Source organism: Trachurus trachurus (genome assembly GCF_905171665.1).
Source record: "Trachurus trachurus genome assembly, chromosome: 13".
In the NCBI taxonomy this organism is placed as follows: domain Eukaryota; kingdom Metazoa; phylum Chordata; class Actinopteri; order Carangiformes; family Carangidae; genus Trachurus; species Trachurus trachurus.
This window is the reverse complement of record NC_139892.1, coordinates 22645985-22663024: the sequence shown is the minus strand read 5'-3', so window position 1 is coordinate 22663024 and position 17040 is coordinate 22645985. Positions and strand designations below refer to the sequence as shown.

The window sequence follows — 17040 nt, the reverse complement described above, 5'->3', positions numbered from 1 at the left end:
TGGATGGATGGATGGATGGATGGATGGATGGATGGATGGATGGATGGATGGATGGATGGATGGATGGATGGATGGATGGATGGTCGTCCTGCCTGTCTGTATGTGTCTAGTCTTGGTTGACCTGACCTTCACAGCAGAAGTACTGCTACAAGCTGCTCTTTACTCCATCATGGACTCATTGTCTTACTTATTCACTCCTTCCTCTCCATTAAAGCCCTGTCTTTTACTGCTGCTATACAGGTTTTGACTATTTCAAATAGTTTTGTCAGAAATCTTTTGGGCATATCAACCCAGGCATGTGGTGCAGTACATGTACTGTACGTGTACTGTGTTGTAGCATCAGTGTGTGTGCTGCAGTATCACGATGAATTGTAGTGCCGTAAATGTGTGCACTGCCGTTTCAGTGTGTCTGATGTAGCATGTGTGTGTTGTGCTGTAGTATGTGTGTGTACTCACTCCCTCCTGGCAGACTGTCTCTGTCAAAGATACACACTGAGTATCCAAGCTCATTCTCCAGGACTCTGCGCAGCGTCATCAGAACAAACTGCTCCTCCTCGCTGTTCCTCGCGTACGAGATGTACACGTCGTACTCTTTATCATCTGATCACACACGCACAAACACAGATAATCAACAGAGTGCAACTCTGGAGTTTTATGATTGATATGTAAGTTTCCACATTGTTATCTGCACAGGAAACCAAGTCAGCACCTCAGAGATATGACATCATCAGAAAAAACTGTTTCCATGGGAAAACAACAAATGATTTCATCACAGGGTGTGTTCCCTAATAACGAACCATCAAACTAGCACTGTTTCCTCATAGGCACAAATCCCGCACAAATGATCCCTCTAATCATTTTCTGAATCCTGCATCAGTTTTCATGTCGACTCTTTGCTGCTGCTGCTGCTCGATACAGTTTATGTCTACAAAGATCAACTGGCAGTGAAACCTGATGTGGAGACAGATCTTCACTGAACTTTTTCAGGTTTTCTTCAGGTGACAATGCAGCTGTGAGCAGAGGCTAAGAAACAACTCTCTGTTGATCTCATGGATCCTATATTATACTAAATAATGTTGGATTGTTAAAAAATCATTTTAGTGTACAGCTGATGGACGAGGTCATACAGAACAACCATATTTTTGATGCCACAAGACAAAATATAAACTCCATTCACCTCCTCAAAGTCATCTGGCTTCTCCACTCAGACTAGTTATAGATTACATCCCTATTAAATTGCAATCACTGTGTCTCTTTAATAATAATGGCTCAAAAGTGTTTTGTGACCTTTGAACTTTGACCACCAAAATGTAATCAGCTCATCCTTGAGTTCAAGTGAACATATGTGCTGAATTTGATCTCAGTTCTCAGATGTCAAAGTGTCCTTGAAAGCATCAACATCAGTCAGGGCCTTGCTGGAGCTGCATTGCCTCACAATGTTGTGATACCTTTGGCAAAAGAAATAAATGCGAGTGGTAAAACTTTTACAACCAATTGGTAAATTTTACTGGCATTCAACGGAGGTGATGTTTGATTTTCAGAGTTAAAGGCTTCGCTATAAAACTGTGCAGTGAAAATGGTTCAGCTGGCAGCTCCTCCATCCACAGTGTCTCCAAGTTTGAATACATCTGCCAAAAGGGCTGAAGAACTGGTACAACGTTTAATAATCTAATGCTGTGAATGCAGGCAGGCAGAAACAATCATCACTAAACACCAGACATTTGGTGTCAGGACGTTGAGACTGAAGTGGTGCAGGTGACATGGCAAAAACACCAGGACAGTTTCAGTTCCTCCACAGGATGTCCCTCTCCTGCTTCTTTCTCAATTCAGCAATAAGCTGCTAAATGATTCAGTAAAAACTACACCTGCTGCTTAACCTGACTCTGTCAGCAGCAACAAAATATAAAGTGCAATGAGAGAACATAGGATTCCCATTGTTCCTATTGAAGACCAGGTTTATCACACTCCTAATAAAAAACATAAACATTTTTATCCTTGCAGGTGACACTTGGTGCAGGTGTAGAGGTTGTAGTGTGACCTGCTGCTTACCTGTGTGTCGCTCATCGGTGCCGAACCAGGAGCGATAGAGCAGCAGCAGTTCCAACCAGAAGACGTGATAGACGACGAAGAGAAGCAGCATGAGGACCAGGGTCACGCCGAGACCACACCCCAACTCCACCGACGGCAGCGACACTGATACATTCAGAGACCATGGCAATGATGACAATGATACATGATGATACATATAATTTGTTTTATTGTGAAACGTCAGCAGGAAGTCAAAGCTCAAAGCTTATCTGTGACGACAAACAGGAGGATTTACCAAACTGTCTGAGTATCATGTGGCACTAACAGCAGAGAGGGTGGAGACATATTTATTGACTCCAGCTTCACAAATCAGAGGCTGACGTGTGTGTTTGCTCCTCACCCTCCTCCTCCAGCAGAGCTCTGCGGGTCTCAAAGCCTCGCTCGTTCCTCACCGAGCAGTTATACTCTCTGGTCAGGTCCTCAGACTGGAAGTTCTGGATCACCAGCACACTCTCCTCTGTCCGGTCCCCGAGGTCGTAATTGATGTGGCTGCAAACACACACACACACACACACACACACACACACACACACACACACACACCGCATATCTTTCAAAATAAAACACAGACTGTCGAGTCACTCAGGACCTGCAGGAAGATTTATGCCCAATAAATCCTGTGTGTTTGACCCTACGTGTCGTCAGTGGTGACCTGTGGAGCTCTGGGCTGTGAGTCAACCACATTGCAGGGACTTGACAATCAGAGATTTTACTGGGAGTCAGGTGTGGGGGTTAGGGATTCAGAAACCAGCATATGGTTAACAAGAAGGGCTACTTTATTTATCTGGAGAGAGATTTGCTTTAGGGATGTTGAAATAAAGTTTAGTAACAACATTCACTCAGGTACTATACTTGTATTTGAACTTTTTGGTAATAGTAGTAATAAGTAATAGTAATAGCAATAGTAATTTTACAATAGGGTAAGTATTGTGATATTCTAACTACAGGAAGTACCTTTACTGTGGTACTGTGTGGTGATAAATGCAATTCTTGTCTTTTTCTCCAGCAAAGAGAAAAAGACAAACAGCAGTGAAACACAGGAGGTGACCACCACATCTCAAACTGGAGGTGGATGTTTTCATTCTACCTGTTGCTTATTGTGAAGCGCTGGTTGGGAAATTTATACAGCGGTTTCCCATCAACAGTCCACCACATCTCCCAGGGGGAGTCCAGGTAGGGGAACATGGCTCTGCACACCAGGCGCACATCTGTTTCTGAGGGGGAGAGCAATATACCCAGTTAGACCTGTGCACCATGTCTTCCAGTGTGTCCCATTCAAATGACAGTGAGACACTGTTTCAGGAGATTAAAAAACAAACAAACTAGATGTTTTATGATCAGACCTTCAGCAGGAACGGGTGAGCTTGGAGCTGAGCCACAGACACATGACAGACTAACAATCTGACAACTAGATGTGTTGATAGGAAGAGGAAGAATACAGAATAACAGCACACTGAGGCTTCATGTGTTGTAGTGCATTACAGAAACTGTGATGAAGTTCAGATGTAATGTGGGAGTAACACCAGAGGTCAAAGTTTACCCCACCTGAGCAGGTGCAATTGCTGCAATGTTGTCATGGAGACCCATGGAGAGTACACCAGGACAGATGATATCTTCTTACGGGTACACACAGCAGTCTAACTAGTACTTCATCAGTATTAGATCTTTGTTGTCATGGTTTTTTTTTTCCTACGTGGAGCAGTAGTTTGATGTCTGCACTGTACTGGAAACCCAAATAGTTTTGAATCATCAGATCTGACAGAGCAGATTTAAAAAAAATAAATAAATAAAAATAAAGGGACATGGGAATCTGTAGCTCTGGCTCTGTGGTTAGAGAAGAAGCTGCTGTGTGGTTTCTGTTTCTTCTTTTTTTTTTTTTTTACCGTGAGATGACCTTGTGACATTTTGGTCTTACAGTAAATGGGAAGGGAGCTGCTGTCTCTGATCAAATAATAAACGGTGAAGTGAAGTGAGACAGTGAAGAGCATCTGCACCTGAAGTCCTGTAAACAAGACTGCGTTTCCTTTAAATATTTATCAAGTGAACACACGTTGGTGACTGTAATCCTGCTGCTCACACACTCTTCAGTTTCATCAGCAGTAATATCCACTGCACATGTACATAATGTGTGCTTTAATGGTGTGTGTGTGTGTGTGTGTGTGTGTGTGTGTGTGTGTGTGTGTGTGTCTGTACGGGACTGGTGCGTCCCTACACACCGTTATCAGCTTGTTCTGTTTTATGGGACGAGCTCCTGCAGTCTCCACTAATTCTGTACGGACGATTAACTCTGTGAATGTAGAAGCTGTTGAAGCTGCTCTCAGGAAAAACCAATTTAAAAGAAGTTGTTGGCAGAGCACGCTCTGCCTCTCCATCACTGACACTGCAGCTTTATGTTCTGAGGGTCCTGCTGCAGGTGGAGGAGACGAAGGAAGAAAATATTGACGAACTGTACCTGCTGCAACTGAGAGACGGAGTCACAACAGTCAGTGCTCGACTGATTAGCTAAACTGTCAATCAAAGGAAAATTCAAACACCTTCTGAACTGCTGGAGTTGAATTTATCAAGAAGATCCAGCTGTTTTCCAGCTGTGTGTCTGTGCCATCATCTAAATGCTGGAAAGATCTGCAGCTAAGGACTCATTATCCTCCAGTCACGGCCTGTTGCAGGTTGGCAGGCGGGATGTCGCTTAATGAAAACGAGCCAATCAGAAGCGAGAGGTTTTCTACATGCAGTCACTCGTTCATGTGGAAGCAGAGCTGTGGTTACACTGTGTGGTTCAGGATTATAAATCTGGTGTCAGTGCATCAGCGCCAGGGTAACGACCCTCGCAGTTGAGTTTAGTGTCACATTTCTGCTGAAGCCTCAGAGTTTGTTCATTACTCACAGGTCGGTGCAAACATGACATTATGGAGTAGGGGGCCACAAAACAAACAGGACAGATCAAACAACAACAAAAAAGCTTCCTGTTGCATCCACAGTGTGCCAGTGTATTACAGAGCAAATATCCACACAAGTATTTCAGCTTTAGCTAAACATAGACACTTATGCCTTGCACAAAGAAAAACACTGTACATTCCCAAACGTGTAGCCTACCAGTACCATCCTTTGAGGAATTCCATGTTTAATATCTTTTTATCTTCTTACCTACAGTATTTTCATCATACTTGATATTGTAAATCTAATGCAGCAGCAGCATAACGTGTATTTTACACAGGATGATAGATAACAGTTTGGCTGCACTGAGCTGATTATGTGAAAAGCTCACAAAGCCTCAGTGTTAGATCTTCTGTGCTGCTTTACAGATGCTTGAACAGTGAGAACTGGTCACGGTGCCACTAAGGGCTTCACAAAGACGACTGGACCTGCTTCAGCTTCTTGGAAAGGTTTCACCTCTGACCTGAAAGCCTCAGCAGAGGAGGAGGTGATCTACAACAACACCACCTGTCAGATCAATCCTATCCTATGACACATCCATCCACACCATGACTCAGGTGACACACCAACTCACATGATGCTTGGAAATTTTCAACATGAATTAGGAGGATACAAACTTAAAGCAGAAGTGAGTGGTCCGGTCGTTTTCGATAATGCTGCGTTCCAGGCAGGATTTTGAAATCGTAAATTACAGCTTCAAGTCACAACTTACGACTTTGTAGCGTTTCAGGCAACCCACTCGTGTTTTTCCGACCTGTTTTACCGGTGAAAGTCACTATAACGGCCACTCGTAACTTCCGACCGGTGAACTCGTACCAGATCGAACTGGTACCACTTCACGGTCGGAAAAATACGAGTTTCCTTGAACGCACCATAACAGTCCTCGTCGCTACGTCACCACATTCACGGCGTTCCTTGGCTGCACACACAGCCCTGCATGCCGTTCTCTCTCCTCATTGGATAAAAACTGTAGGATACGATAAATGTTTTCTCTTCGGCTCAGAGCAGAGCAGAGGGACTGAGAGACCCGTGTTTCAGTCCAAACACTCTATGTAAGTGATTGCTGTCGGAAGATATAACTATTTAAGACTTATATTAACACAAATATATCACTCACTTCTGCTTTAAAGCAGAACTATGCAACTTGGCCGGAAATAGCTCACTCCTTCGTTGGTTTCTCTTTTTTTCCCTCTCCGGGGCTCCCCCACAGTTCTGGGAGGCACATGTCACTGTCGTAAAAAAAAACTCGCCGCCCCACCTCCTCCACCCCCTCCCTACACGTGCTTGTGTTTACTGCTGAAGGTAGAGAGCGGTGTTTGCTAAGCACGGAGCTAATGCTAACACGGAGCTAACGCTAACAGGGAGCTAATGCTAACACGGAGCTAACGCTAATACGGCCACACACAGACAAAGACACAAAGACACAGACATACACACACACATGAATAAAGGTTCCAAAACGCGAAGGCGTGTGTGTGTGTCATGATGTATTACATTATCTTATAAAAGATCCATGGTGTGTGTGTGTCTGTTAGCATTAGCTCCGTGTTAGCCACAAGCCGAACTTCATCAGTACAAACATGTTTCCATGGTTTCCTCCGACTTTCCGAACTCAAACCAATCACGATTCATGACATGCATGACGTCATCTGCGTTCTTATCTCGTACTGCCATAAGGCAGTTTCTCGCGATAGTCTATCCATTGATGAGATTTACACCGAGACGGAGGACTGATCTTGCAAGTGCGGTTTTCAGCCAGTGGGGGGGGTGAGCGCATTGGCCTAGACCCCATTCACCTCATAATAGGTCACTCTACCATCACAGTGACTCTGAGCCACAATAATTACAGCCGAAATCCTGCATAGTTCTGCTTTAAGTGTTTGAGGGGCGAAGAACTGTTCTCATGCTGAATCTATTCTTAAAGATCATGTAAAGACAAATAACTTTTGAGTTCTGAGTTTGTCAACACAGAAAAATGGGCCCTAAAACACCATGCCAAATTTGACTGAATAAAAACATTGCAAAATGTATGAAATGAGGTTCTGTATTGGAACTCAGAAACAATGAAATACAGTTTAACCTTTTCATTCCACAATTCAGTAGCACATAGTTCAGTTTCTCAGGAGTATTTCTGTAATATGATGTTTTTGTAAACAAATCTGTGAATTTGCTTTACAGAATATTGAAGTCCAGTTATGTTACAAACCTGACCAATAGAGGGCAGTGACAGCTGCCGCTGTTCACCACAGTTTCAGTGGCAATGATACAGGCTGGTTGCCTCTTGGTTTATGTTTGTTGTTTCAGGTTATTTATAACATGGGTGAGTTTGGCCCCAGACTGAGACATGCTTTTATTCCTCCGCACAGGCAGCAGTCGGAGCAGGAGGCTGTTCTTCTGTCCCATTCTCATAGGCACAATATCTCCCTTGTGGGAACTTCTTCACCTGGACAAACTGATCAGACTTTGGTGGCTAAAGAGCTATAGAGCACTGGTACTCCTCAAAGCCTTATGTGAATGTATATCTCATATTTAGTCAATGTTCAGGAGTATGCGACACATGGAGACTTCTGGGAAGTATTTATTCTAACCAGTACATATTATGTGATGGTCACAACCTGATTTGTCTGAGGACAGAAACACTTGTCTGAGAGGTCATAGCAACAGGGACTGGACAGTAGAATTACGTTACGTTACTGTACATGGATGTGTTGAATCATTCTGTTATCCCTGCAGTATCACTGCACTTGCAGCCGCCTCTGCTATGTACTGTATGACCGCGATTTTCTTTCTGACCACTTCTGATCGATGGCAAATTACCGCAGTGACCGATTCTGCTGTAACACTCTATCACCGTGACAACCGCATCCTTCAACAACAACCCCTGAGTGTCATCTGCACTGATCGATGTGTCTGCAGCCTCATATACATACAGCACAGGAGTCCCCCATGATGCATGACACAGTCAGGTGGGACACAAGTGAGCAGCCAATCAGACATAATCAGTTCATAATGTTGCTGTGGCTGCACAAAAGTGTCACTTCAAAGAGCTCAGACCTGTTAGAAAACCTTCACCAGCGTCATCCCATAACATCTGGAAGTGGTGAAGTAAAGGAACTTAGATATCCTTATCATCCTTATAATACAAGTGCATATTCAAGCTTTCAGTCTTGGTGGATATTTCAAAATCACCACTGGGTGCTCTCTTGGTCTCACGACACATACTTAAACTAAAAGGCTTGTTGGATTTGATTTCCAAGTGTTTCATTGTCTGACAGTTGACGTAGTTGACCTACCCTGTTTGACAGTGAAGACCTGGTGAAGAGTCGGGTAGAGGATGGTGGGCTCTTTGGGCAGCTTGGATGGATCTGACAGAGAACAACACGGCACAGTCATATTCTCCCCAGTACAGTGGTAGCAGCAGTGGTGACGGTGGTGTAGTGAGTGGTAGTGTGGCTGTCTTACTGACTGCAGTGACGTTGATGCTCCTGGTGAAGTTGAGTTTTGTGCCTCTCCTCAGGTAGCTGACTGTACACACATATACACCCTGGTACAGTTCTGTCATGACGTAGAACTGAAGACTGGTTCCTTTCTGCTGCCGGTCTGTGTTCCAGAAAGGGTACTCGTAACACCTCTGAGACACAAGGAGAGGGAGACAAGAGAGACAGGTCAGACGGACAGACAGACAGACAGACAGACAGACAGACAGACAGACAGACAGACAGACAGACAGACAGACAGACAGACAGACAGTTGCAGTACCATGCCGTCTGTTCTCACGTGGTACCAGGTGACACTTGGCTGAGTGTCAGCGTCAGCCATCTTGGTGGCATCTTGTATGTTGGGACATTCCAGGGTCTTCCCCTCCTGCAGCGGGATGATCATATCCCTAGTCACCACGGCAACTGGAGCCTGGCAGCTGGGCTCACGGACCACATCATCAAGTTTCGCCACCTTCAGACGCATGGCGATCTTACTGCAGGACGATTTGTTGCTGTGAGACAGAGAGAGGAGACATTTGAACATAACTGGTTCTCTTTCCTCTTCTGATTTGATGACAATGCTCTCTGGGACTTGTGGTTGACTTAGACCTTTGAGTTTATCTCTGGTGGAGAAAAAAAAAACTGAAGAAAAAAAAAAGTAGGACAATTAAAAACCACAAAACCAGGTCACGTCTTCAGTGAGCGTGAGGCTTGTTTTATGGGACAGACACCTGTCTTTTTGTGTGGGTGTCCTCAATGACAGAGGAACAACGATGTGACAAATGACCACAAAGGAAAGTGAAACTAGATCAGATTGGACAGAAAGCTTTGATCTTCCTCCAGGTCTATGTACCATGATGCTGTAGTTGCGTTAACAGCAAGAGCAGCAGATTAATGAACTCAGATATCTGCTGTGTGTTGCACATCTTCTACCACAGAACGTCAAAGCACACTCTGCTCGAGCAGTAATGCACTTCTTGGCAAAGACTTATCTCCATCTATTACTGATATGCTGCTGATTGGCGCGCATGTGTGCGTGTGTGTGTGAGACTGAGTCGATTACAGGCTTCCAGTCAGTATCTGACTGGTAATGATAACACTTACTCAGGTTTGTCCATACAAACTGTGTGTGTGTGTGTGTGTGTGTGTGTGTGTGTGTGTGTGTGTGTGTGTGTGTGTGTGTGTGTTCAATCCCTCAGCTCACTGGGGTTGAGATGCATAATGCTCAAAATTCAAATTCTAACAAAAAAACATCTTGTAGCTTCTCTACAAGTATTTAGAGTCTAGACGTGTAACTGTGTGGTGTTTTTGAACATTTGATACATTGAACAACAATTAATTTATTAAATAATTGGATGAATAATCAACAAGAAATTATCTTTGTTTTTAACCATACACTGCACAACTGATGCTGAAGATCTTACACAAGCACACACACACCTATGTGTCGGCACTTTGACACACAAACACAACACTCTGTGTCAGCAATTCTCAGCATTTTGATTGGAGGACAATGGGAGCATATTTTTTTCTATGGTGAATCAAGTCCAATCAGAATCCAACATCAGACTAGAACTTATTACCAGACATTAGTGGCCCACCCCCTCGCTCTGCCTCATCCTCTCAGCCCTGTGAACTGCAGACCCCCTCTTAGTAAATGAACTGCTCCTGTGGAGTGTCACATGCAGGTCTGGACCGGGTCCAGCTGACGGGTCAGATCTGAGCCCTGAAGCTCCATTTCTGTTATCCTTAGCTGAGCAGCAGCAGCAGATCTTTAAGATGCTCTCAGAGCCACTTTAGCTGATTAAGAGCCAAAGGATCGAAAATGAGAGAGCAGCAGGTTTTATCTGGAGGATCTGAGGGTTCGACCTCTGAGCCACTGATGTGAGACCAAATGACAACCTTCAACATCAGGATTTTCTTCCTGAAGGCTTGTTTTTCAGATGCTTGAATGTTGCAGTCCTTATCCTCACTTCCTTTGTTCAGACTTTTCTTTTTTTAGCTTTAGCCATCTGATGTGCTTAGAAACACATCACAGACACAGCTGGCTATATCCTGAAACTAAATGTAACCCACACAACGAATAAAACCACTCTAAGAATCTGAGCATTTTATCTAATAGTCTAAAGAAAACGTTTAATTCAGAGCCATTCAGTCTCCTGCTAATCAAATGTTGCTAATTATAGATACCTGTTAATTCAGATGAAGCTTCTGTCAGAAAACAAAGAGCGTGGTGATTTGAGGGAGTGCAGTTTCTCACCGTAGCATACAGATGTACTGTCCAGTGTCCTCGGCCACGGCCGGCTGCAGCCACAGCCTCTCTCTGTCCTTACTGAGACGCGAGCTGCAGGGGAGAGTCATCGTCATTCATTAGAACTGAACAAATGTAAATCAGATACGATTCAATTACAACGACATTAGAACGAACTCTGATGTCCTCAGTGACACTAATCATCCTGCTCCCCTCCAAAACAACATACGTCCTCGCTGGAAGGGAAATCGTTACAGAGCACTTCATCCTTCAGTTACTCTCAAAGTGTCTCATTTAGTCTGAGTGGCATGCACACACGCTCACTGCAAGAGTTCAGACCAAGCATCCAGATGCGTTCATTTACAATACTGGGGCATTTTTACGATGTCACCTCTCACCTGACTGGCTTCACTCAGTTTGTTGAGGAAAAATACAACACTTGAAATGTTTTGTGCAAACATCAACGGGGCTTACACTGCCTGAGCTCTACCACCACTTGACGAATGAGATCATAACCAGGCTTTTCTCCAGCCTTTCTATAAACCATGTGCATTGAGGCAGGCTGCAACCGCCACGGACTCAATGTGCTGCTGTAGACACAGGAAAATGAAAACAGCAACAACTCTGACCTTGACAGAACGGTTGGCTGCACCGCAGACTATATTGATTTCTTGGCTTCTTGATGGTGTGGATGAGCCAGGAGGTTACTTGACAATTAAGTTCTTTTATTTTTCAGTTGCAACTAACATCACCTGTGGATTACCTGACAAGACGACCGCCGAACGTCAGGCTGGGTAACTGTGTCTGAGTGACAGTGATAAGCAGCTCTGGGACTCTACAGGGGACTGTTCTGGTTCTGTTCCTGCAAACTTTAAATACAACTCTTGAGTCTCACCACATCCTCAAATACTGCGATGAAACAGCTACTGTGGTGTGTATCAGGAACAGACAGGAAGAGAAGAATAGGGATCTGACAATGACAATGGTCTTTAGTGAAAGGAGCAACAAGAACTGACTCGTTCTGAATAAATAAAATGATGGAAAGGTAAAACACCTCCATCTCCATCTCCTTGGTGTTGGAGGTGTTTTACCTTTCCATCATTTTATTTATTTATATTTAAATATTGTCAAAAATATTATATTTTTTTCATATACACTTATTAATTCATAGTTTCATTCTCACTCATCACTGCCCTCGTAGACCTGTGATCAAGCTGCTGAAGAGACAAAGCGTTTACCCGTCCTTCATTTTACATGTACAACTCTGGTATAAAAAGAGACAGGGCCCCAAAGCAGTAGGTTGAACTTCTTGCAGCTGCACCTGTACGTGATTGGCTGCTCCAGGTCGTGGCCCTCGGGGAGTCGGTACCAGAAGAGGTTGTGTCCAGCACTCTGGGTGGATGTGTAGTTATAGACCGAGGGATGAGAGAAAAGAGGACAGGAGAGCCAACCAGCCTGCCCCTCTAGGACTGAGACCGCCCCTTCTCTGGACTCCCCCCAGTCATAACACATGGGCTCTGTGAGAGAGACAGAGAGACAGAGAATGAGAAAGAGAGTGTGTGTGTGTCAGGAGTTTGGCAGATTGTCAAAAAAAACAAAAAACAAAAAAAAACATAATAACTGAGGGCAGATGTAAAGCAGACTTCCTGTTTCCTGTGAACAATCACTATGCCACGATAATTGCAAGGTGCACTACAGGTGTAAAAATGAAGGCTTAAAGTGTAAACAGTATGGGCATGATTATACTGTGAGTCCAGGCTCCTGCTCCTGCTCCAATTGTTTTATGTGAGAATAAAACAGAGCTCAGTGGATGTAATCGTTAACTGGCCTCGTTAAACAAATTATGCTGTTAGACTTCCATCTCATTAAAGGAAGAAAGCAGAGACAGAAGCTGTTCCATTAGCACACTGAAACTCATCTGATTTGCTCATCAAACACTTAACTGTTTCTCCTTTTTAATTTCTTAAATGTAGAACAAACTGCAGTACAAAAACAGACACATTGGAAGCAGTGAGACAGATGTGAACAGACCTCCTGTTGAAAATAGTCCAGCACTCAGTGATGTATTTTTGTTGTGATCTGAAAGCTCTGAAACAGAAGCAAATGTCAGATTTAGCATTTCTCATGATGGTGTTTCCTTAAATAATCTGATAAGAAAAAGATCAGACCTCCTATTTTAAACTGTAGTAGTATTAACATCCATCATCACTTTCCATGACAGATGGTGAAGCAGAAAAGCAAAGAGACATACTGACAGATTATGACAGTAATGAATATATTAAAGTTTGTCAGATGTCAGCAACAAGAAACAGCAGGTACAACTCACTATCATCTGCATAACAATGATAGGATTTAATGCAATGTCTCAAAAGATTGACTGTGATATTATATGTGTCTTGATGGTTGTGTGCGACACTGCTGGCTGTAAAACAAATTGCCCCTCGGGGATGATTACGCTTTTCTTGAACTTCCTTGAACCTTGAACTGGTCTCTGGAAACATTTCTAACTGTCCACCATATTAAAAAAGGGAAACTGTACATTTTCACATTACAATCAATCAATCAAAATGAGCTTAGACTGCAATACTGACTAATGATTTCAGCACTGACTTAAGTCCTCAGTCTTCACTCAATCGACCAATCAATCACTCAAATCACAGAGACACTCGTCCAGGTCCTCATTTATAATAGATGAGTTAATTAGATGGGGGATAAAGAGGATGAGTGTTCATTGTGCATCAGAATAGTGATGACTAATGACCTCTTCAGTAACAGTCTCCTCCATTGTTTCAGATGAGATGAGGGAACCTAAAAACCTATCAAAGAACTCAGACAGAATCAAACTCCCAAAAGACCACAAACAAAAAGTGAAAATATTTTAATGAAACTTCAAGAATTATGGCATTATGATCTCCTGAAAACCCTATTGATATATCTTAGCCACCTTCATTGAACACCAGAACCAGAAACCAAAATGATTGAATCTCTTACATACCAAGAACTCAATGAATTATTTACAGTAGCCTAATCCCTGAGACACGGGAGTCTTTCATAACTCAAATAAGAACACTTAAAGCAGAAGTGAGTGATATATTTGTGTTAATATAAGTCTTAAATAGTTATATCTTCCGACAGCAATCACTTACATAGAGTGTTTGGACCGAAACACGGGTCTCTCAGTCCCTCTGCTCTGCTCTGAGCCGAAGAGAAAACATTTATCGTATCCTACAGTTTTTATCCAATGAGGAGAGAGAACGGCATGCAGGGCTGTGTGTGCAGCCAAGGAACGCCGTGAATGTGGTGACGTAGCGACGAGGACTGTTATGGTGCGTTCAAGGAAACTCGTATTTTTCCGACCGTGAAGTGGTACCAGTTCGATCTGGTACGAGTTCACCGGTCGGAAGTTACGAGTGGCCGTTATAGTGACTTTCACCGGTAAAACAGGTCGGAAAAACACGAGTGGGTTGCCTGGAACGCTACAAAGTCGTAAGTTGTGACTTGAAGCTGTAATTTACGATTTCAAAAGCCTGCCTGGAACGCAGCATTAGCGAAAACGACCGGATCACTCACTTCTGCTTTAAGCCAATAGGACTATGAAATACTACAAGAACCATGATCCTAGAACCTGGGCATCAAAAAAACTCTTTCAACCTACTGTATAGGCCGCCACTGTATGTGCAAAATCAACTCCTCAAATCCATTTAAAGATTACATGAATTTTAACAGCAACTTTCATAACTGGTTATAAATACTACTGTGTCGCTTTTGCAGTGTTTGCAACTCTTGCATACAACTGCATAAATCTGATATTCAATGTAAATTTAAACTTCATGACAACACATGAAATATGCATCACATTTTCCAGTTATTTACAGTAATTGTATTCAATAAATATTACTGGTGACTTATGCAGAAAATACTTGGTAAATGATTTGATAATGAAAATAATCATTAATTGCCACCCAGATAAGACAGAAGTTATGGTCACAGACATCTTTCCATTCATGTTAAATGAAAGGTGAAATTAATTTGTCCCAGCAGCAGCAGAGGCTGAGGATCAGCTCTGATTCAGTGTAACTGAAGTTCAGAACCGTTTCAGCACTGCTGGTTTTCAAGATCCTGAACACTGAATGGTTGATTACGTAATGGTGGCTCTCTACACTTGTGCAGTGTGTGTGTGTGTGTGTGTGTGTGTGCAAACTGTGTGTGCTTGTATGCTGGTAATTGACCTGTCAGGTTTTCCTGGCCAGAGTATTAGTCTTTCTATTAAAACCTGGCACAACATCCATCCACCTCCTTCTCCTCCTCCCTCACTATCCATCCATCCATCTACAGTAATATCTCCAGCCTCATCCTTCCATCCACCCCCAACCACCACTACAATCCCACCCCTCTACCTTACAACACACACACACACACACACACACACACACACACACACACACACACACACACACACCACCGACCATATCCATTCATCTGTAACATGCTGCTGGTCTTTTATTTTCTTGCAGGGTTTAGCTGTGCTCTGCTCCATATCAAGACAACAAGAAGTGTTAGATTAAATGCAAATATCAGGGACTATAAAGGAAGTACAAGTGAAAGAATGCTGCGTTCTGCAGCTACAGACATACAGTAAAAATGCTGTAATAGCTCTCTGCATGTTCCTGAAAATATTACACACAGAGGCAGGTACGACAGATTTGACCATCCAAATACATTTTCTATGTGATGAATGATTAGGAGCATAACACTAATGTTAACATTATCCTGATATTAAAGAAACATAGGCCTACTGATTTCAGGTAGTGGTCAATATTGGGTTTGTCCTGTTTTATGTTCAATGTGAATGCAAATATTTCTTCTGATCAAGTACAACACTGTGGTGAACGTTGTTGTCTGACATGGACATTGTCTCTTTATGCTTCCCTTTGATCCTGTCACAATTACTACAGCCACTAGATGTCACCTAGCAACAAAATGCATAATAACTTGCTGCACAAACACATTATGAGCTTACAGCGGCGAAGTGATGGGACATTACACATGCTCTATGTACTGTAGCACTGCAGTTTGTTGATGTAATGACCAGTATCCCCAAAGGATTAATTCAAATTTCATCTCATCTCACCCCTGCAGTATAGGCTATCCGCTCCTCTGCTCACTTTTCATCCATTCATCCTCCTCCATGCCGACCTCCCACCCTCCACCCCCACCTCACCTCTGCACCCTCCCCCTTTCTTGCCTCCATACTCAAGAAAGTCTTACAAATGACCCTTCTCTCCCTGGAAACATCCATTCACTGTCCCTTGGGGTGAGAGCTTCAGCTTTAATTAACCCCAGTTTTGCAGAGTTGCACCGACATGAACAAAAAAAAGACCTGAGAGGCTTTTGCACTGTGGTCTGTACAAATAGAGCCAACGCATAATGATTATCACTTTTAATATCGATGGATCTGTGCTTCTTTTCTACTCATTTACATGTGGATCTTCACACACAGATGTTTTCACAGTGATGTGTGTATTAGTGTTGACCTGATACAAGAGCTGATGAAAAGCACAAACTGTGTTTTTCAGGTGGAATTCCCAGTGTGCTGCTCACTCATCTGTTTGTTTGGACTGCTGGCAGTGATTTGTGTCCTCTGCTGTCACAGCTGTCACCTACCTGTCTGGCTGATAATTGGTGTGACCCCGACTGCCACGATGAAGAGGAGGAGGAAAGTGGAGACGAAGACTGCCCTGCAAACAGATGGAGAGAACGTTTACGTGCACTATTACAGTAATTCACATATTAAAGGAGACATATTATGCCCATTTTCCACAAATTAAAATAGTTCCCAGGTGTCTTAAAGACATGCTTGTGACAGTCTGAATACCCCAAGGATCAAACATCACAGCTCTTTTCATCCTCTCAAAATAGCCCTGTTCAGAACGGCTGGTTTCAGTGGCCACCCCTTTAAATGCCAATAAACCACTGCTCACTCCGCTCTGCCGCCTTTACTGGTACCGGTACTCAAAGGTAGGGGTGGTATTATGCAAATTCGAAAACTAATGACATCATTAGCTCGTATGGATTTCAAGGGAGCCTGCAAATTACAGATTTTTTTTGTCAATTCTCACATCATGGGGGCGGAAGGCAGGTCAAACACCCAAATATATGTTAAAGAGCCTTCAAAAAGTGGTATTTCCATAATATGTCCCCTTTAAGATTTAGCAACATTCGACACAGATTGAAAAACATTTAAATCAAGCAAAGTTCATTCATTTAATCCTGGAGCTCAGTGAGAAA

The 17040-nt window shown here is 43.1% G+C and overlaps 1 protein-coding gene across 2 annotated transcripts in view; it reads right to left on the bottom strand.

Moving 5' to 3' along the window:
- Positions 1-17040, bottom strand: part of LOC310996480 (interleukin-1 receptor accessory protein-like) — a 28533-nt gene that overhangs the window by 3346 nt on the left and 8147 nt on the right. Inside the window, exons 2-12 of one of the 2 annotated variants that reach the window (XM_083985889.1) lie at positions 16417-16490; positions 12784-12840; positions 12074-12269; positions 10762-10845; positions 8782-9013; positions 8485-8653; positions 8316-8387; positions 3176-3302; positions 2429-2577; positions 2050-2193; positions 457-600 (exon numbers count right to left, since the gene is read on the bottom strand). In XM_083985889.1, the coding sequence (XP_083842015.1) occupies positions 457-600; positions 2050-2193; positions 2429-2577; positions 3176-3302; positions 8316-8387; positions 8485-8653; positions 8782-9013; positions 10762-10845; positions 12074-12269; positions 12784-12840; positions 16417-16490 (1448 nt within the window). Of the gene's footprint in view, positions 1-456; positions 601-2049; positions 2194-2428; positions 2578-3175; positions 3303-8315; positions 8388-8484; positions 8654-8781; positions 9014-10761; positions 10846-12073; positions 12270-12783; positions 12841-13513; positions 13821-16416; positions 16491-17040 lie in introns of those variants that run through there. The other variant, XM_083985890.1, reaches the window with a different exon arrangement.